Source organism: Seriola aureovittata, chromosome 15, assembly GCF_021018895.1.
Source record: "Seriola aureovittata isolate HTS-2021-v1 ecotype China chromosome 15, ASM2101889v1, whole genome shotgun sequence".
In the NCBI taxonomy this organism is placed as follows: domain Eukaryota; kingdom Metazoa; phylum Chordata; class Actinopteri; order Carangiformes; family Carangidae; genus Seriola; species Seriola aureovittata.
Window position 1 is genome coordinate 6,477,531 of NC_079378.1, and position 22,328 is coordinate 6,499,858.

The 22,328-nt window shown below is 42.5% G+C and overlaps 1 protein-coding gene and 1 long non-coding RNA gene across 5 annotated transcripts in view; one reads left to right on the forward strand and one right to left on the reverse strand.

Moving 5' to 3' along the window:
• Positions 1 to 1,395: 1,395 nt before the first annotated feature.
• LOC130182387 (rho guanine nucleotide exchange factor TIAM1-like) overlaps positions 1,396 to 22,328 on the reverse strand; it is a 54,967-nt gene continuing 34,034 nt past the window's right edge. Inside the window, exons 14-29 of one of the 4 annotated variants that reach the window (XM_056397280.1) lie at positions 22,247 to 22,328; positions 21,876 to 21,962; positions 19,206 to 19,418; positions 17,970 to 18,103; positions 9,397 to 9,621; positions 8,940 to 9,008; positions 8,672 to 8,797; positions 8,178 to 8,286; positions 7,631 to 7,810; positions 7,417 to 7,535; positions 7,206 to 7,314; positions 6,001 to 6,059; positions 5,501 to 5,597; positions 4,378 to 4,465; positions 4,091 to 4,263; positions 1,396 to 3,927 (exon numbers count right to left, since the gene is read on the reverse strand). In XM_056397280.1, the coding sequence (XP_056253255.1) occupies positions 3,269 to 3,927; positions 4,091 to 4,263; positions 4,378 to 4,465; positions 5,501 to 5,597; positions 6,001 to 6,059; positions 7,206 to 7,314; positions 7,417 to 7,535; positions 7,631 to 7,810; positions 8,178 to 8,286; positions 8,672 to 8,797; positions 8,940 to 9,008; positions 9,397 to 9,621; positions 17,970 to 18,103; positions 19,206 to 19,418; positions 21,876 to 21,962; positions 22,247 to 22,328 (2,529 nt within the window). In that variant the 3' untranslated portion in view covers positions 1,396 to 3,268. Of the gene's footprint in view, positions 3,928 to 4,090; positions 4,264 to 4,377; positions 4,466 to 5,500; positions 5,598 to 6,000; positions 6,060 to 7,205; positions 7,315 to 7,416; positions 7,536 to 7,630; positions 7,811 to 8,177; positions 8,287 to 8,671; positions 8,798 to 8,939; positions 9,009 to 9,396; positions 9,622 to 9,949; positions 10,014 to 12,429; positions 12,824 to 14,182; positions 14,211 to 17,969; positions 18,104 to 19,205; positions 19,419 to 21,875; positions 21,963 to 22,246 lie in introns of those variants that run through there. The other 3 variants (XM_056397282.1, XM_056397283.1, XM_056397281.1) reach the window with 3 other exon arrangements.
• On the forward strand, positions 12,884 to 18,118 carry LOC130182389 (uncharacterized). The gene is made up of 4 exons (XR_008829707.1): positions 12,884 to 13,101; positions 13,219 to 13,274; positions 15,742 to 15,779; positions 17,981 to 18,118. It is a non-coding gene; the product is annotated as an uncharacterized LOC130182389 (long non-coding RNA).

Sequence of the window (22,328 nt, forward strand, 5' to 3'; positions counted from 1 at the left end):
GGAAATATATATTAGCTAAAGAAAATAATTATTTTATTATCATTATAATTATTGTCATCATTATTTATCCAAATATTGGGCACCTGCTTTTTTCTTCTTTTTTTAACCGGACAGATGAACCTTTACGCTGAAAGTACCCGTGGTCTCATTCGGCTTGTCTCTGGCTACTTTGGCTCAATTTGCTTTGGATTAAGGAGCAGATGGATTGGCAGTGGTTCACTCCACCGGTCCTGATGAGAAGAGAATAATCTTCAGGTTACAGGGCAGATGCCAGATTATCTCTCTCTGCAGACAAACAAGGTCTTTATCTCACTGGAGCACTGGACGCGCTCCCCTCCAGTCGCAGGACCGCTGAAAGACAGTTACATGACATGGGAACGTCACCTGATGTGCTCTAACACATTCACAGACACCTGCGTGAACACTGCATTATCATTATTCTATTTTGTCAATGGACTGTCATAAAACTAAACTGACTGATGCAGCAGGTTTGTTAAGCCTGGACTCTTGTTTGCTATTGTGACATTTGAAGGAAAAAAAAGAAAAGGAGGAGGCAAAACCTCCTGGTGCCAGTCATCTCAAAAGTCTTAACTCTCCTCAAGCAAAAATCTGCACCACGTCGGAATTGACATTTTGTTTATCACAATGTTTGTGAACTCTGGCAAGGCTGGGAGCCAAATGATCTGAGAAAACCTGCCAATTCAACCTGGACCTCTGACAAACAGCCTATAGACAAACTTAATTAACTCGGAAAATGACCATCCAGCCTCTCCAGAAGGACTCCTTCGGCAACAATCCTCACTCCACACTAACCTGATATGAATACTGAGCAGGAAATGCCATACATGTAAATGTCTGCTGGTGCTGCATAATTACTGAATTAAAGAATTCACTTCAAAACAAACATATTTGGTTATTTACTTTATGGACAGTGATAAAATGAGGTCCATTCTGGTCAGGCAAATTTAATATCAAAGACATTTTGTCTTATCTAACTGTATATTTGTGCCTTATTTAATGTGGGATTTCCTTGTGGTGTCTTATCTTACACCACACCATGTTTTCACTAAATAAAATCCCCCTCAAAATATTTGTTCAGTAATCAATCAAGAGAGCATCGGATCCTTTATTCTTTTCTACACTTTAAACCAGAGACAATAGATTTTCCGACTGAAACTGAATCTGCAAAATGATCTGGCATCCATCATTTTTATTTCATCAACTCAATGTGATTTTGCAATAACCTCTGCAAAGGAGGTTATGACGATTACGAAAACCCCTCGGTCTCCCTGTGAGAGAGAAAAGTTGGTTATTGAGCTTTATGTTATTGTTGCAGTAGGAAACAAAAATAGTCTCACCACTAAAAATGAAAAATAATTATCGCTTTCACACAAATTAAATTTAGAAAATTTATTTTAACATAAAAATGATAATACTCCACAGTTTTTATGTACGAACACAGTTTTAGTACAAAGGGAGGAGTCAAAGGGGTTCTCACAGGATTTTCCTCCAAGGCCAGTTGATTGTACCTCACAGTCTGAACGTCCTTACTGGGCCGCATCTCCCAGTAAACTAAAGTCTAAGAAACCAGCATCATAATAAAAACCCAATAAAAACATCCAAAGTGTATCATTTCCCTCCACTCTCCTCGCTCTCTGCATCAGAGGAACTCGCAGATTCCCCCTCCCCTCACAGTTGGGTATTAAGTGCATGTTCAATACATCCATTAAAAGGTGTGATGACTGTTGATCAACAGTGTGTTGCTGTGACGATGACTTATAGTGAAGCAGCACAGCCTGGTGGACAGGAGAAGAAATGCAGCAGAGGGGGGTGGAGTGGAAATAAAGTAGGGAGTGAAATCTGTCTCTTTGTGGTTTGTGATGCTGCCCGACATGACAGAGGTCAGAGGATGATGGAGAGACCAGAGGATGATGTCTGAATGGGTCAGAGGCGGACTGCATGATTGCTCTTGTCCTTGGAGTTACGGTACAGTCTCTAACATGGCTCTGCTGGATACCGGTTTTCAAAAACGTCAAAAGAAAATTCAAGTAAAACAGGATTGTTGTAGGAAATATTCTGTTATTTATCAAGGACATGGAGCATGAAGAGAGTTTGGCCTCAGGGTCCAGTATATTTATGATCATACACTGGTCATCAAAATAAGAATGTCATGTTATTCGGGGCAACGAAAATTAAGACTGGACCTTCATGTGAAGGACACAGGAGCTGGGTCTCTCAAGCCTGTTTCTGGCACCAAACACACAAACGGTGGTTTGTAACACTGGGCAGCTGAATGTGGTGTAAACATTAAAAATGACAGTAAAAATGCAATAATTAAATAAAGAATCGGCAGACTTATCTGTTGTCCAAACTATCTTTTTTAAAAGGATATTAGAGGAGGCAAAAGTGAGCTTCAAAACATTTTTTTATACAAGGATGTTAACGGCACTATCGTACTCCTGACTATACACCAATGTGCGGCTGATATTAAGTTAAAAATAATAAAAAGCACAATAAAGCTAGTCGGGTCTCACCATCTTTTCCACAGCAGTCGCTAAGCCAAAAGCCCCTGAAGAGAAGTTCAGTAACACACAGCCCTTGAGTGTTAAAATACAAACACAGTTTCTGAGTCAGAAAAATATAACACCCACATTCCTGTGTTGAAAAATAGACATTTTTGGCCAGAAGGTCACAGTTCAGCGATGACGTCTCTTCAGTACAACGTGTGCATGGAACGGTAGCTGCCTAGAGTCTCTGTGCTTCTGTGTTCTATTATGCACTTACAGTGGACAAAACAACACACTGGCTTGTTTACTTGCGTGTGCATGCAGTGCCGTCTTGTTGATACGTTCACATACGGTTCCACAGGTGCGTGAAATGCCTGGGTGTATGTCCGAGACAGTGAAGACTCTGTATTCTTTCTAGTTCCCTTTGAAGCAGCTCGGGATGAGAATCTCTAGGTCTCAAGATTCCTCAAATGAAGCCGAGTAGGTTTTCCTTTTTTTTTTTCCTTACTCACTCGGTGTTTCGGTACTTTAGGATTGTTTGAATAGGGGAGATGCAGGTGAGGTGGGAAGAAGAGGGATGTGTTGTCACACAGGGAGGACTGGCTGAGGTTTAATACCTTCTATACAAGTGTTCTCCTTCTATAAATTTAAAGCTTGTATCCATTCTATCCCCCAATTTCTCGCACTTCTTAAGTGGAAGAAACCGCCATTCATCTCCTTTCTTCATCTTGTTGTCTATCATTATTATTATTATTATTATTTCAGAAGACGTCACTGTTGCACCCGTTAGCATAGTCGTCCCGTCGCACCCAGACAACGTCATGGTCGTTGTTTGTGGCCTCCTCCGCAGCACACTGCTTCAGCGGAGCAAGCTTTAGAGTCGGGGTCGCACAGCGGGACAGAGAGACACCACAGGCGGTGAAGGAGTCTACCGCACCTGAACCATCACCGTGCTTTATCCGATCAACTTCCTCCTGCGTCAGACTCTGTGCGATCTCACCTCGAGTCTTTACCTGTCCGTTCAGGTTGTGGCTCCTCACCTCTCCGCCCTCTAGGTCGAGTCCCTCCATCTTCCCCTCCAGGTCGGCCGGTTCTGCCGACGCAGCTCGGACAGACTTGCAGTACTCGTCATCGTCACTTAAAATGTCCGTCTCCTTCACCTGCCCCACGCCGATGCCCTCTCCCTGGTCTTCGTAGCAACCGAGGTCAAACTGCTCTTCCACCCATCGGTCTGTGTCCTCTCCTTGAGGTTTGTGGGGTTGGAGGAGGGCGTGCTGGAACAGAGGCGAGCAGGAGGAAGGGTAGGAGGGGTCGGAATCGTTGCTGTTGTTGTTGTTGCCATGGAAAACCAGGTCGGTATCGATGGTGAAGCGGTTCCTCACCAGCTTCCTGCGGGCTAGCGTTCGAGATGGAGCCGAAGCTGAACAGAGAAAAAGAAAAAAGGGACACCTCATTTTATTTTGGTGGTGTCAGGTACAAACATTGTTACAGACGATGTAAGTCTTCAGAGCTATTGGCACGACATGTTGGTCCTTCGTTCTTGGTTCCAACGTAAACTAGAAGATATACTACAGCTTTGTCACCTGCTCTGTTCATGGCGGGCCGTGCTCCTTTGAGGGCACACAGGCGTTTGCCCCCGAACGGGACATACTGCTGGTTGGGCGGGAGAGACTCGGTCTTAAGAAGCTGGCGGCGCTGCTTCTCCCTAAGGATGGAGTGGACTGCTTTCAGGAAGTCCTTCTTACTGTCTGGAGAACTGCAAACCACACAAAAACACAACACAAGAAATAATATGCGAGGGAATGTCATATACCTTTCAGTTCACAGGTTTTGAATACATCCGTACAGTTAGAATAAATATAAATCATACCTGCAGCACAACTGGAAGGTTCTCTCTGGTCTTCCTTCAGATTCGGATCTTGTGTGAACTATCTCACAGACGGCTGTACCCTCCGAGTCTGAGAGAGGGAGACAGGAGCAGACAGGAGAGATGTGATCTATATTTATAAAAGCATTCAGTTAATTCCTATCATCAATTTCTTTCCCTTTAACAACAAGCCATTAGGCAGATAAACGGTCATACTCGAGCTGAATTGCCAGAGGCTGATTTAAGGTTCATCTAAGACGGAGATAGGAGGCATGCAGACCTACTAATGGGTATTTATCGGTTTTGTTTACAAAAGGTTTTCATTTATTTTCTGTGGGAGAGAGAAAACGCTACACTGAGTGGACCCGGGGGGCTTTGAAGCTACAGTCAGAATGATTTGGGTCATGAGAAACAACGTCTGTGGTTTGGGTGATGGACTCTCACATGAAAATGATCTTTGCAATGACCTCAACATAAAAGTGCAGAATACATTTCTAAAGAACAGTATGGTTAAGGGCTTATGAGCACGTTCAGTGGTGAGAAAATCTACTGCAGAAAGGAGCAAAAATTCAGTTCAGGCATTGCCAAAATATTAATTATAATGTCCAATTTCTTGCTTGTGAGAATAAATTAACTTTCATTAATAAGAGACTTTCAGTGCAAATTCAAGTTTCTTAGTTCAGACACATTTTCTCACAAAATGACGTGTAATATATTTATTTCTGCATTAAACACAGTCTGTAGCACATGCATGAATCCAAAATCCCTTCAGAACTTTTCCCACTGAACAGACTTTCATTATGGAGACATCTGACTGACTGAATCAATTTTCAGGCCCGGAGTCTCCACATGGTGCTTCAAAGAGTTTTGTCTAAACATTTAATTTCGTGTCCAATACATGTTTTAAACTAATTAGCAGATAATGAACAATCTAAATGTGAAGAAGTGAGTCATATTTATCCAAAAGCGCCGATACCGACTGATCCCTGAGCCGCCACTGATCCCAGCAGCAATTTTAGTGGCTTTTCTGAGAGGCCCAATCAGTCCTTGAAGTGTTCTTTTGCCTTGAGGAATTGCAAAAACGAGATTAAAATTACTGTAAGTAACTCTATACTTGTCGACTTACTTGCAAGGGCACGGACTTGCAGAGAGTCTGTCGCGATCATGTGACGGAAACGGAAAGGATCCTTGTCGTCGCTCACAGACGCACGATGAGATCCACCCTGGAAAAAAAGAAAAAGAGACAGGATGGATATGGAATATATAACCGCTGCAGTTCATCAACCTGACAGCAGAGAGCACAAGAGTGCAATGAGAGAGGGGGCGGTTTAACCAACAGACCTATCTACTGTGCTGTACTAAAGGGAACAGTAAAGTGAGCATATAAAGTCTCTTTGGTCTATTTAATTGCCAATAACTACCCTCACATTCAATAACTCAGTCCATTGTCCCATGATGCAGAACATTAACCTTAATTTCTTTGTGGTCTCAATGTGCTATACAAGTTAAAAAAAAAAAAAAAAGCATTTCAAAAGGAAACATTCCCAAATCTGCACAGTACACCCTCCAACAAAGTGCGTGTCACACTGGAATTAATCAGCAGAAAATGAGAAAAATAGAACTTACCATTTTTTTCCTGTGCTTGGAGCAGTCTTTGTAGACAAATACAACTGCCGTTTTGAACACTAAATGGAGGGCAAGGGAGAGATGAAGAGGGAAATGAAAGAAACCATTAGGAGGGTCTGCATTCTTTTATCGCATATATCAAAAAGACATTTCATGACCAAAATTAACAGCAGTGACAGCTTAGTGCAGCACGTCAATGGATGCTTTTAGTTACAGCCTTTCCAGGAAAAATAGAACCCAAACTACTGGCAGGACAAAAGACGAAAATGGACCAAAGTCACGACATCGCATGCACAAAGCAACCATGTTCCCTCATGATCACCTTGTCCGGGAACTCCCACACCATGTGGATGTAATATTTATTGCCAAAAATGTCTGAGCCGAGTGAAATGTTGGCGACAGAGGGCACTTCTGAGTGTGTGAGAATTTCATTTGATCCCATCAGTGTGAGGATGGCATGCTGCATGCTCCTTATGTAATATGCCCGACTGGGTTTTCCTTTTACCTCGTCCATTTCTTCTCCTTCTAAAATAGCACCCAGCATCACACTATGCATGACAGCATTGTGCGAGATGCAGCTAAGTACCGTGTGCCAGGAAGTGTCAAGATTTGCTTATATAGTTTATTTAGAGCACAGAAATTTCAAGCACACAGAAGAACTGCTGAGAAAAGTGTCACTGCATATCTACGGGAAATCGTATAAAAAAATATTTGTTTACTCATCTAACGATGACAAAAACATCCCACACCGCTTTAGTGCTTTACAGATCATGTGTCCATCTAAAATCCTGCAGATGTGACAGGATTTTTCAAAGCTACATAAACATTTTGATCAATTCTGTGCATAGAAAAAAGCATTTCACAAACAAATATTCATACTGACAAACACTGACATTGAGAAATGTCTGTGGAGATGGAGTTGACAATATCAGCTAGAATGCAACCAAACCCAACAGCAAAGCAATTAATTCTACCTTTAAGAAGCTTAGGTAAGGTTTATCACTATATTAGGATATACTCCAAGGCCGCTGAATGTGATTGGGAGTGGATGTAGCTATGTTCATTTAGAAAATTCAATTTAACATTTGTGAATAAAGACTGGTGTGAATGTACAATCCAATCTAAAAGAAATGTCTGTATAAAGGAAGCCAATAAAAGCCAGAATCAGTTCCACTAAATTAATCTGAAAACACATTCATCTTTACCAAAAGCAGCCAAATCTGGGTCCTTTTTGCTCTTGACCAGTGAGGCTGGCGGGTTGATCCACACCACTGTAGAATGTAGCAAAAGATCCCCCATTGAGAGGTCAGCCACCTGAGAGGAAGAGAAGCAATAAAACAGATTGCAAAATGTTCATTTTAGTCAGTGGATAGTTTATTGGATTCGCGATGGATCACCTTGAACAAACATATTCACCTCTTTTTTGTCTGCGGTCTGTTCATTGATGAGCTGGTCGAAAACAGCTCCGTACTCCTCGTGAAGCTTTTGCATCTCGTTGATGTGACTCGCAACCTTGTTCATGGCCTTCATTGCAACTGAATGGGACAAACACTCATCATCTCCAAATCATAGCAACCACAGGTTCTTGTATCCTTGGTAATTATTAGTTCCACAATTTTTAAAGACTTACCATCCAGGTGGTAGTGTTCCTCACTGTCCGGGTCAGTGAGAGAATAGAGCTCCTTCAGCAGCAGCGGGTACTTCAGGACCCTCTGGATGGGTTTGATTAGGTAAGACTCCAGAGTGGATGAATGTTGCTGTCTGGGGTTTCTCTCAGCCAGGAAAGCCTTGAAATCTGGGTCGGTCTTTGCTGGAGGGGCAGAAATCTGAGTTTTCATTCTTTCTCTACAGTGGTGCAAGGAAATACAGACAACTGCAACAGAAAGATAAGCCACTGCTCCTGCACAGAAGATAAAAACTATCAAACGAAAAAAAAAAAAATGCAGCGCTCTACTGTACTTTCAAATGTCTCTGGACAGCACGATCACACACGCTGCCTCATCATGTGCTGATTCCAGTTGCAGCTTGTCTTCTGCACTGCAAGGCATATGACTAAAAACAACATGCTTCCTCTACTACACTTGCCCCTTAGCTATCAAATGCCACTGACAGCACAGAGCAATAAACTATGTTGGCTGCTTGCTTGATGCCAGTCAAGAGAGTCTGCATGTTTTTACCTTTAGCCAGGACCTTTGGCACCTTGGTGTGACTGGCGCAGAAGGCGCTGTAGATCTTGAAGCGATCGGCATAATACAGAAATGAACCACCCAGGGAGAACAGCACTTTCTGTGGAGACAGATGAGATTGTCAAGCTATCGCAACCGCAGCCTCTTTGCTTTCAATCGAGGGAATTTGATTTTTGTGTAGCAGTTGGGCAAATAAGAAAATGTCTCAATCATGTTTGATCCATTTAGAGTCAAAGTGAATAAAGTGTTTTGTTTGGGTGGGCCAAAGCAGTGAGGGAAATGTGAATATGGGGAAATTCATCATTTTTACTGCCGACCCTGGACAGAAGAAGTCAGAGCAAACACATGTCTGCACAACTGAAATAAAACCATAAGCCATATATTGGGAAATATCAAGTAAAAGCCACTTCTACACAGATCCTAAACACCTAGTGGAAGTAAGTAAATAATGATGAGTGTAGTTCAAGGAATCGACCTTCCTTTACCTTAAATTGCTCCACCCTTTCCAGTCTGTCCAGATCTGGCACCAGTCTGATTCCATCTTCCAGTGTCCGGAGAAACTCCACCTGGAACTCCACCATCTCCGCGAGGTTACCGAACAAAACGTCCAGCTGCAACAAACACGGAGCATCATTCTGACACTGCTATTACCTTAAGAGCATTCTCAATGCTTGGGTTATGTATATCTACAACAATTCAAATACAATTTTTTTTTTTTTTATTCTCAGATTATATAGATCATGTGGAAAGTACCTCATCCTGTGTGAGGAAGCTCTCCTTCTGCAAAGGTGTCAAGTAGCATTCTATCAGGCAGCTCAGGTCCTGAAAAAAAGACAAGGAAGATGAACAACAGCTGTGATGAGAGGTTCAAGAAGGAATGAGGCAGGGCATGTCGGGGCTTCTCTTGATGTGAAGGCTGGTTAATGTGGGGTGATTACTGAGAATTTTACATCACAGAAAGAAAATCAGCTCGAACAGGTACGAACATATCAGTCCATGACAGGAAAAGCATGTCGACATTCTGCATAGCTGTTACGATGATTATGACAAACCCAACAACAATAGCTGAGTGTGGTTTTACTGGAACAGTTTGTGTGCAATTGTGCGTCCATTATCATCCAACAGATACGTACACGCACGGCTGACTCAGTAGGTATCAATTAAAGGATTGCCTTCTATAAATCAAACCCTGCAGAGAGTTTGTACTCACTTTGACGTAAGTCTTCTCTGTGTCTACAAGTTCATTGATGACCTTGCGAAGCTTGTCCGCGTGGGAGAGCTGCCTCTGAGTGGCAGTTCCTGCTGTGGGCGGCAAAGCTGACACGGGGCTCGGCGAGAGGGATGATGAAGATGACGATGAGGAGCATGACATAGGGCACTCCAGGGGATTCATGTCATGGAGACTGCGGCAGAAAGCAGTGACCTGCTCCGTGCTCTGAACAGACAGAGACAAAAAGAAACAGGAAATGTCATATTGAACACATTTTTAGGAATCATTTTATGCCGGTGAAGGCTGCTGCTATTAGCGTGTTTTTGACATGTTAAAAAGTATCTGTCCTCTGAAGAGCTACTGTAAGAATAACAGACAAGCTCCTTGATAAAAATCATTTATTAGATGTAGGTTTGTGCAGATGAGTAAAATGCAAAACAAGGATATTGCGCACACACACACACTTATACTGCTCATACTACAAACTGGAAAATATGCACCACCAACAATAAATACAGTACATTCTTGCAAAACCTGCCATAACAACACCCACCTACACCTCTGGTATCAAAAATACCAAGCATGAGCAGACCTGCCAAGGCAAACTGGTCGAAAGCCTAATGTAAAAAAAAAAAAAAAAATTGAATAGGGGCTCTTCTCCTCCAACTCTCTCTGGCTGCACAGACCAATATTAGTTCAGGTCATACAGTGCATATTCAGCGATCATGAGTCGAGATTCATAAGAAACTGGGCTTTTCAAAGTGAGGCTCAACAATTTCTGGAAAAGGCTCAAAGGAATCATCCAAGGTACTGCTGTGCAACAGCAGTTTGAGAATTACACATTGGAACCCACACAGGAGCATAAATAGTGAGGATCAAAAAGGTTCTGTCCACATCTTTCATAGTCTTTCATCATCCCAAGGCTGTGAAGGTGAACACGACATGTGTGTAGGCACCGGAGATAGAAAAACAGAGAGAAGGTGACACAGAAGAATCATCAGAATTGAGAGGCAGGATGTGTTAAAGTATGAGTAATACAGCCTATTATTCCTTCAGTACTGAAAACTATTGTTAATCTTTCCTATGTCTGCAAACACAACCTCATTATTTACTTCCTATGATAAAAAAGCCACCATCTCTTGATTTACATCCATCATTGGTGAATCTGTGGTTTGATGGGATTGTTTGCTGGCCAAGTCCAGACAGGCTGTTGCTAGGAGTGTGAGGTCTAAGAGATGTATATCTTTTTACTTTCCTTGCTCAGTCAGGACTAATGGATTAAAATTAAAAGACAAATTAGGAGAAAAAGAAAGAATCTCCTTTAAATGTGGTGGAATGAATGAGCTCAGCCCACACACCAAACAGTAACTGCAGGTGATTTATGCTCCATGTCTCATTTAATGTTACTCCTGTCAAGACCAACGCTACACACCCAATCCTCGCCTTTACAACACTCATAACTATCCGAGCCATGAATTTAACCGTCATTCACAAAATAAACATTTGAAGAAATGAGGAGCAACATGATTCAATAGAGCGAGACATTTTGGAGTTTCTTTTCCTGTGAGGTATTTCAGACTCTGCAGCACTGAAAAAGCACAAGACTAGGCACAGTGAATTATTGCAGTGAGATTCTTCTTCATATATACAGATTTTGGCTTGCAGCACTTGATGCATCAAACACAAGAGCAGGAGCAATCCAATTTTCAGCCATCATTTAGTTTGATGGGATTAATACTTCTAATTCAACCCTGAAGTCATCAGTGTTATTCATAGAAGTGACTTCTGCAGATGTTTTTCAACACAAACATCCCTCATCTGTGTGTGTGTGTGTGTGTGTGTGTGTGTGTGTGTGTGTGTGTGTGTGTGTGTGTGTGGTCAGTGAAAGTGTTCATTAATTGTAATCTGTGATAACACACTGCGCCTGCTTGTGCGGTTCCCACTGACTGATTTACAGACAGCTGGTTAAACTGGAGACATGGCTTGTCTTTGCTGATTCCACGGCTCGTCTCCTGTCGAGCTGCAGCAACGACAAACACAATTTCCATTGTGGTATTCAAACCAGTTTCGCAACTCTGCTGGATCCACGCACACACACACACAGACACACAAACACACACATGCTGATATTGACATTCCTTAAAAGGAAACCACAAGAGCTACCACACAATAAACCAAAACAGAATGTAATGCTAATAAAATTATACACCTATCTGATCATTTCCTTGCTAAAGTCTAAGTCATCAATGCTGCATTGTGAGCTTCACTTACAGAGGGCTAGTCATGTTGGAACATTCAAAGTATCTATTATCTCCTCAAATTGTTCTCACTTAAAGAGACACACACATAATGTATAATTGACCTTGTGGTTAATATTCAAACATATCAAGTATCAAATGCTCAACACTGTTATCGTGCCACTGTATATCTTAACACACAAAACAACAACAGGGCAACGACATTAATAGTCTTGCCACTTATAAGCGAGGTCTTGCCCTTGACAGCCAGAGGAATTAGTGACAGATGGAGCAGAGGAAGATGACAGCGGGAGATGGAGGCAGAGGGATGGAATGGAGAAGATTGGCTGCATAACGCCTCGCCATCGCCATTAATTAAGCAGCAAAGAGAAGAGACATTAGCCTAATGAACCAATCATATTAATACAGAAAATGTTGGTACATGTGTCAAAAACTGCATCTAAACAACTGAGGCTATTGTTAGATTCTTTTTTTGCAGCACTGAATCTTGTAGCACAGTGATGGTTGGTTAACAAGTAATGTTTTTGGGTTTTTTATTCCATTCAAATATAAAACAGAGTGATATGATACGGTGAGATCTGAAAGCTGCAGTTCATGTAAATCACGTGAAATTGTTCGAATGTGTTGCTCCACTGGGAACTGAACCTCTACCCTCAGCATGGTACCATGACATAATCACTGACCTCTGTAGGTCCAAATCCAAAACACAAGCCATTATATACTCACACAGTCTCTCTCACACACACACACACACACACCAGACTGCACGGCTCACCAGCTGTAACATATCATAGATGGATTCGGTCGAGCGCTTGCAGTTCCTGCTCCTCCTAAAGGCTGACATGCCGACAGGTCAAACAGAGTTCAATAAGAGGTCAGGTGTCCGTTTCCTGTCCAGCTTTTTCCAGTCCAGGTATCTCCCATTCCTCCGAGCCACTCGGCGCCTGAAGGCTTCGTTTTTTTTTTTTAGCCTTCCTATCAAAAATCTACGACCTGTGCCGGATGTGTGGAGTTTTAACTTGTCCACCCAAACTGACCTAAAGTTGAGAAGTAAATGCCTGCTATTTAACACTCACACTGCACTCACTGCTGAACAAATAGGTCATTACACAGATTGAATTGAACAGATTGCAATAAACAACAGCGCTCTCATGTCACCTTATCCTACAGCGTCTATCCAATCAGTCTCTCTCTCCCTCTCTCTCTCTCTCAACCCCCCCCCCCGACTGCCTGTGCCTGCTCCTCTGTCAACTCCCCGTTTATACTCTCTCTTCTTCTCTCTGTCTCTGTCCTTGTTGCCTGTCTCACTTCTGTCCAGGTGTTTGAAAGCAGCAGCAGCAGCAGCAGCGTAGAATACAACATTAAGAAAAACAAGATCAAACATCACATCCTCGTGAGAGATGGAAGAAAAGAAGGGAGGAGAAAAGGAAGGAGGGGAGAATGGAAGGTGAGGAAGCAGTGGGTGGTGAGAGCCAAACACTCCCAACAGGAAAAGACAACAGGCATCTAGCTTCTCTCTCTCTCTCTCTCTCCTCTCTCTCTCTCTCTCTCTCTCTCATCGCAGCTGAGAGAGACTTATGTCACCACACTTGAGGAGGACAGCAGCCTTATAACACAAAGGTAATCATTGCGTATTTGAGCTCAGTCTCATGTTTCCAAAACGAGTCTCTGCAATGCCCTAAGCTTTAACTCTGTGCTAACAGTGCAATATAATGTTTCAGAAAGATTGCCAAGATTAAAAGGCAACAAATCTGGACACTAATTTGAATTAAAAACACACCGAGCAAAATGAGAAATGCCCTGATACACTAATAATCTTATTATGGTTATCAAAGCAGCTTGAAGTAAATTCTACAAATGATATTTGAATCAGGTCTGACCAGAGTGTCAAGTTTCTCAATCACATAATTGCTTCAATCTAGACCCTTGTTAGTCCAGGTGGATACCACACCTGCTACACACTCGTCATTCCTGAGAAACAGGAGTTATGTAATCCATTCAGGAGTAAGACCGCGCCTTAATCCCGATTGATTTGCACATCTGACAGCAGAGATAAAAATAAAAAATGTTACGGATGTTGAATATAAAAGGGTTGAGGTTTTTCTTCACCCACTGAGCATGAATAGCAGTTGATATACTTTTTGTTTTTTTTAATTATGATTAAAATCTTAGTTAAAACTGATCTTTATCTTCAAGAAGGATACTTAACCTTCTATTAAATCAAAGTGTGGTTTTAATGATCTGATGAAGTCTGATAAAAAAGGAACCTTCTTCTTTGTTAATTACTAAATCAATTAGCAGCAAATGAGCACATGTGCACACTCACTGACCTACTGCAAACACACGCACACACACAGTACACAACACTGACCTCAGACGTGTGAAAACAAGCTAACAGCTTAGCAAAGAATACATAAACAAACAACTAGAGGCAGGCGGAATAAAAGAGAGCCCAGACAGCAATACCTTTTTTTTTCCTAGTAGGTCCAATACATGCATTTGCTAAACCCCAGAAAATAAATCCTCACCTTTTTACAAAATGTACCACATCCCCGACCCGCCCTTCAGAACAGAGAGGGAGAGAAGTGCAGCATGAGGGAGGGGCGTGGAGGCAAGCTCAAACCTGCTCTCACACCCACCAGCTGCAACCATGCACAGTGAGAGCCAGGATAAACAGAGATTACACATATCCACATACTTGGCATACTGAAAACACATCACACACACGTTTATGCACACATCGGTATCATGCATTATGACATTTGTCAGTAGACACATGTAATAGGAATACACAAGTACAGCACTTTTGAAGGCATGCCTCTAATCCCACCTTGGACATTGTTTCTTAGAAAGAACAGGCATGTACTTGTCCATGTCAGCGATCACAGAGGGGGGGAGGGAAGGGGACAGGAAGGGAGGGGAGGGGAGAGTCTTAAAGTTCAGTTTCATCTGAAATGAGGGAAACATGCAAATCCATAAATCCCTATGAGGAATGATGGGATATACGTCATGACAGAGGGAGCAGGCCAGCGAGAGCGACTTTAATCATTTAATCTGAATTGAAAGGATGATGATGTTATGACATCAGTGTTCACAAATCTATGTTTGAACATTTAGACTCTGAAGCAGCCGAGTTGTGGACTCCAAGCTTCTTCCTACAACTCCGGGAAGTTATGAGGATAAAGCGGATGTCAAGTGCAAGGCATTTTTCTTTCTTTCCTTAAAAGGACTGGTTACTACTTAATAACAGGACAGAAGAAGATTCAGTCTTGTGTGTTTAATCTGTATCATATTATCATAGATTACACAAGGAATACAATCAAGAAATGATTGAGTAATGAAATATTCCAATCAGTACTGAAAATGATAGTTGATTAAGTTTGAAACAGATCGGTTGTTGGCTGCATGCTTAGTATTAGACACATTATTGTTGTGTTGCTGGCTTCATTAATCAGCACAGAGCTCCCTCCAGTGGAAGACTGTAAAATTACAGCAACAACTGGGACAAAGCTGTAAGGCCTGTTTAAGCCTTGTCATTTAAAGATGATTATTTTAAGGCTAAAGATATACAGCACTTTTTATTTATCGACTCTTAGTAGTCAGTAACTGCATTAAACAATACATGCATTTAATTTAACTACATTGAACGCAAAGAGCTATTTAACCAGAATAACACCATCAGGAGTCAATCAAAACAAACCTTGATGAAAACTGCCCCCCCACGACCACCCTTCAGATACTGAATAATGTATTTTCCATTTCAAATGCCCCTAAGCCAAACTGATAGAGGTTTGTAAATTATAACAAGCACTAGTCAGTGATGCTGACTACACCTCGGAGAACACTAGCAATCACAGTCATCTCTATTATCGCTGTTTTATCCTGAGCAATCATTGTTTTATTCTCTGGTTGGTTTATCATATTGAGGAGGTGGCTCTGTGCTTTGTCTAAAATAATGAACCTCCCTGTTTCCTCCGGCTAGCCAGACACTCATTTATCTCCACTAAATGATGTGAAACACTGGAGAATGAAGTAATTAGAATGTGGGGATAATTAAAATTGTCCCACTTTTCCTCTTTTTCCTCAGTCTTGCCACGTGTAACCGCAGGCTCCGGGTGAAATGAGGTAAGACGTGATCCTCAACGCTTCTTTCCAATGAGGAGAGCGAGGGAAACAAAGGCGTAATCAACATGGAGGGGGGAAAAAAGGTTTTTTACATTTTTTTTAAAACAGAAATTACATGGTTTTGGAAGCTCCCTGGGATTCTGTGGCAAGTTTGGATTGTCTTTGTTGACAGAGGAAGCTTCCAAGTGCTTCACGCTCAGGTCGGGGCTCATAGCCGACCGGAGAGCTAAAGGAGCAGAAACAGTTTGAGAGCCAACAGCAGCCTCATGTTGTTTATGATAATGAACAGCAGGGGGTTAGTGAGGAGGAGGGTAAGGAAGGACAGGAAGTCAGAAGGAAACTGGAAGGACATGAAAAAAGAAAAAGAAAAAAGCATCCAAAACAAAGGACGGCAGATAAGGAGACAGGATGATCGGAAAGGACAAAGAGGAAAAACACTGAGCTGTCGCGTCTGAGGACGTGGTCACATTGTTGCTCTGAACCATGGAGACAAAATATATGGCAATAAATCCCAAAAAACCAAAGGAAAAACAGGGGTAGAGAAAACGGAGGATGAATAAAGGAGGCGAAAACAGACAGCAGATGGAAATTAGGACAGAAATCAGACAGCACATGTTAGACTGGAGTAGGGGGCGTGAGACTGAAAGGTGAGATGAAGATCATAGACTTACAGAGCTTCTGTTTTTGCCTATATCGCCTCACTTGCAGGGCTTTGTTTTTCCTTCTATATTTACATGAAGCAGCCTCTGATAATAACCCAAAAAGCACAAGCTAAGCATTAATCGCCAAGGGACAACATTACTGACAAGGGTAAGCAACCTTCTTGTCGTTATTGTGTCTCCAAAGGGACTGTATGATTTCAGATGTGGGATCTACACCTCATCAGCTAGTCTACTGGCTGATGAACAAACATGGTGTTCATTTTGTGCTGACTGTGCTGAAGTCCAAACTGTTTTGTAAAGTTTAAAATGGTTTCCCTCCTCCCCCTCACATCTTGTGCACTGAAACAGACTTAAGCAGGCCTCTCATCGCTATCCAGCACATCCTGGCAACCCGATCCGTCGGTGCTTCTCTCATCTTCTCATACTTTCCTTCCAACTAATAATGGCACATTGGAGTCACAGAACCACCACTGTCCAACAGGATGGAGTCTAGACCAGAGCCGGCTCTGACCTCGCACATTAGTTCTCCCTCGAAACTGAAGCTCACTGACACATATCAAAAGAGAGAACACAGCGCTGCCCCTTCCCTTTCCTCATCTTTTGTTCACGTCTGGCTATCGACAGAGAGGTACAAAAAAAAAAAAAGGAAAAAAAGAAAAAATGTTTCCGGTGGTTACTGGTTATCAGACAATCGCCATGGTAATGGAAGTGACAACCGTAACCAAGGGAGACCGGCTGGCGCGCGGCGTGTCCCAGCAATCACTGCGCCAACCCTGATCAGACCAGACATAATCTTAATTAGAAAAATGATGCTGTTCACTCACTCTTTCACTCACCTGTCGGTCTGTGTGTCGTCTCTGTGCTCCAGAGCGCTCACACATCCAGCGCACACATCTGTTCATGTGCTACGACTGACAGGTTCACACACTATGGCTATTGAACGCACCACAGTCATGCAATGTTGTCAGCAATGTATCAAAACGAATCTGTTATTAAAGTAAGAATATGATGAGGTTCAAATACAGTATGTTATAGGATTCGACAGACATTACAAACGTACTGCATGAGTTAGTTGGACTTGGAGTTCAAAGGCAGTATGTTTTCGCCTACATCTTACACACAAACATAACACACAAACACATGGACTCTCTGCATTCATTTAAACATACATCCAGAATGTACGGGATTGTTGATAAGCTGTATCAGCGTTTCCTTTTCTGACAGATCCGAGATCAGAAGTGAACCCACACTGCCAGTAACAAGTGAGGTGGCAACACAACAATGCAGCCACTGAGCCACTTCAAACGCCGGCACTGCGCCACAGGTGTCTCTCTGACCAGTCACACACCAACAAATACCAAAGCTGCCAGTTTCTGTCTGCAACAATACATCGGACAGGGTGTGTGCGATACCCCAACCTTTGTGCGACCAGACTGCTGATCCCCTGCTCTGTTGCATTGTATGAATGTGTCGGTATGTCTGGCGTAGTCTGTATACATATGTTGTGCCTTTACGTGCCATATCCTACCTTCTGTCCAGTCCCTGTGCAGGTTTTGTCTTCCTGAGGATCTCCGGGGCTCTGCGGGGTCAGCCGAGGCCCTTCCTCCAAACTCTCATCTGGGCTCTCCACTGTCAACCCTGACACCTCATCCAGGATGTCTTCTACAGGGACAAAGGACAGAGCTAACAAGGGAGCAAGTGTACATACAGTATACAGTATGCTGTGTGTACTAAACATCAGGAATCTCTCCCCAATACTCAGTTACAAATCTACATCCAACCTGCTCCAGTTTGTGTGATTCTCTAGACACTATGATATCCATAATATAGACATGTGTTTGTTTTAAGTCATGGAAATAGTGACAGTAATAAAAACACCCTTATATCCTTAGTGTTTTGTTATTATGATATGATTGTATAGTCAAATTGTTTATTATTCCCTCCACATCCAGTTTATTGTCTTCCCTATGTTGAAAGGCCTCCTGTGTACACTGTCCCCTCTTAAGCATGATATCATCGATAACCTCCATCTGTCTGCTGAAGTGTTTTTACTCCCTGTCTGACCCTTGGCGTATGGCATATCCTACACAATGACAGCTCCACACCACTGAAGGATTCATATTAATATTCATAGTCCCTGTATAAACAATGCCAGCTTGTCAGCCGGTGCACTGCAAGCCCCAATTTATAAAATGAATACAAATGGTGCCCTTGCACAGATTAAAAAAAAAAAGGGCAGGTCAGAGGAAAGCTGGCGGCTGCCTGCAGGTTAGTTATCAGACAGCATCCATGCATAATTAGCACATCACCCTATTCACCCTCTGCTTAAAAAGACACATCAGGAACTGTATTCTCCCTTTTCTCGCCACACAAACTCAAGGGTTTGGAGGGTGCATGATCATACAAAATGAGAAACATGAATAAAAACCAAAAAGGACAAAGACGGAGCACTGTGCAATTTCAGATTCCCAATCTAAAAATGTAGTTGTTTTTTTTTTTACCCCCTCCAGAGACTCCACCAACTATGTTTCCAATATGCAGCAGTATGGATAATAATCATCTGATTTTAACTCTGTGTCCTGGATTAAGTTGTAGGACAAATTTACTCTCCATTCTTTTGATGGCCCTCAACAAATTCTAAGTCACAACTTGAAACTAACAAAGATTTGTCACTAGAGGACACTGTTTGTATACATCGTGTAGTGGAACTGGACATTGTTCAAGGCTAAATATGAACAACAACTTATAGAACAGGAAGCTTTACCCTGGCTCTGGGAGAAGATGTCTGTGGCTGGGTCCTGCTCTGCATCGGAGCGCCGCCGTGGCTGGGAGCACAGCACCCGAGGGTCCAGCTGGGGCAGGGTGCTGATGCTCACGGTCAGCGCTTGGTTTACAAAGGCAGCCCTCATATCATCCATTTGGAGGGCAGATGCAGGTTTACCATTCAGCAACAGGATCTCATCCCCTGCTTTCAAACCTGGCAGGTAATGAAAAGACAAAACAATGTGAAATTCACCTTGTGCAAGTGGCTCCTTAAAGGCTGAAAAATTACATTACATCCTTTAAAGTGGCTTAATTTTGCAGAGACACATACACTGCAACAGAAAAAGGCTGACTCAGTCAAAGCAACAAACAATAAAGTGAAAGGATTATCTGTCGGGCCATTACCAAACAACAAAGCGCCATCCAACAGAGGAGCTTTTTTTCTGTGGGCCATCAACTCAAGAGCACTAATGTGTACAAATGATCAACACAAAACTTTAGCGCCATACCCCTTAACAGCAGCTCTGTGGCTCATCCTGTTGGGACTTTAATACGTTCCAATACATTAAAGATTCATCCTTCCACGTTCGTTTGCTTGAGGCTAATACTGATTTAACAAGACTGGATGTATTTAAGAAGGAGGGTGCAATGCATGTCTGTTCCCGTCCTGTCATCGTGTATATAGTCTAGTATGTAAGCACTATATACGGAAAAGAAACCACACACTTCGCTAGAACGGGGATTCAGATTGAGGCTTTTTCTCTCTAGCCCCTTCCTTCGGCCACCTGTGCCCAGTTCCGTTAATTGAGAATTAGCACTCAATCAGCCGACCAATTAGCAGGCAACCTCACCTAATAAACCTGATTGGCTGTGACAGCTGTTTAGGATATCTGACGGCAGTCTCAGAATTAAGTAAGACAAAAGGGCTTTGGTCCTGTTAACACAGTCACACATGAGCACATATTTGCTTGTTATCCTGTCTTCTGACTTTAGCCTCATTTTATATATCGTCTACTGTAGTAGAAACAGCAGACACTCTATGATAGGGCTTTCATAATGCACTGCTATAAACAGACACATGCAGGCACATACACAAGGCACACATATAGCCCACAGTTATGACCTAGTTGTCTGGGATGTGAAATGTCAGCTGTAGCAGAGTCTTTATTGGACAGAGAGAGAGATAACCCCTCTGGCCATATACTGCTGTGTGTGTATGACTGTGTGTGTATGACTGTGTGTGCATGTGTGTGTGTGTGTGTGTGTGCGCGCTTGCGTGGGGGGGGGGGGGGGGGGGGGGATAAGGGACTACAGTGAGAAAGAGAAAAAAGAGATTGAGAAAAGACCCTTTGGGGCTCCTTGTCCAGCGCTGGCCTGGTTTCTGCATAAACCCTGCAGAAATCGAAGCGTGATCTCTTTCACTCCCCATTCATTCTCCTCTCTCTTAGTAAAACACGTGCACGCACACACAGGTTCATCCCAGTAGCACACTTGGACCTACTAATGTCGTGCCTGACATATCTAATTCTGTGATTCAGCAAAAATATATAGTGTGATATTCCAAAAAGATGCATTGCGTTGTCTGGATGCCACAAGCTTTTTCCATCTCCGCTCGCCTATAGAGGTGGAGAGTAGTTACAGTCTTGCCCTCTGGCTGCTAGCAGCCTGCTAAACTAGCAGCTTTTAGATTGCTAATACACTGGAGGACGTAATCTCACACTTGAGTAACCTTGGTCTGACCCTAGGGCACAATAATGGGGTATGTTATTTTCTATACATTAGTGTTGTATCTACAGAGCCGCCGTGTGTTTCTCAAACCCATTAGTTCTCTCTCGCTCTGTTAAAAAATAGGGGACCAGTGAATGGGCGCTGATCTCTGCACCTCTCAAACAGAGGTCAGATGCAGACAAAGGAATGCCGTTTTTCTTTTTAGCTCTCAGGAAAATAATAAATCAATTCACAATTTTATAAAAGCCAGTGATCATCAGACTATACAGACTACACAAGACTATAAAAGTCTTTTTAAACATAATGATACAAGCACCCAGATATTTTTCTACTTTAGATTTTCACTTTGCTTTTTTATTTTGCAGTTTTGTAGTTGGTTCATATCATGTTGACCTCCTGATGTTAGAGGCCTTTACTGGTTGCGAAAGAGCTCTCCGTGGACTGCATTTCTAAGTTGTTGCTGATTGCCTTGTAAATCCTGAAAAAGGAGAAGCTGGGGTCGATATGTTGATCCATAGATTTTAAAATAAAAAGACTCCACCAGTCTTATGAGTGTGCAGCTTTTGACCTACACCTGCAAAAAAAACTACTTACTAGACAAGGTGTCTGTTTTCTTTTTCTTCATCTTTTCTCTCTCAAACAAAAGAAATCTAGCTGTGCTGGCTCATGCGACGTCATGTGGGATCAGACGTTTGTCAGGTCAGGTGTTTGTGTGTTATGTGTGCAATGTCAAGTCGAGTAAGAAATACTGTATGTACCCAGCTTTCACATACTGTTTACATGCCCCCTGTTATTACTGCACTCAGATTCAACTGCGGTAACTGTACTGGATTTTTGTGTTGTTTTGTTTGTTTTGTCTTCTATGTATGATATGAATATCAACTGAATGTACAATACATCACACACTTCATGTTCTGCATGTTATCAAAAAAGAAATATGTACCTTTAGCTGCAGCCAGTCCCCCCGCTTTCACTTCGGTAATATGCAACTGCTGCGTTCCATCCTCATCTATAACAGCCACAGAAAAACCTACGGACACAGATAATTAGACACGAAAGGAGAGTCACTCGTTAATTCTTTCAGTCCTCTTTGAAATGTTGACATTTGACAGTGTGCACTGCTGCAGCATAACTACTGAGCGATTAGATCCACTTAAGACAAAATGCACTCACAGTGGGTCATCCCCCTTCAGTCATTAACAAAGCATGACTCAATGAAGTCCACTGCGAAATCAGTTTGATACACAATTTAAGAGTATGACAGGGGCCGAGTCTATCTAGTTCAAAAAGGGCTATTGTCAGAGACAAGCGTACCATATCCGATGGTGCAGGACTCGGTGTTGTCAAACTGGATCACCTTGGTCACTTTGGGGCAGATCTCAATCTCTTTGTAGAG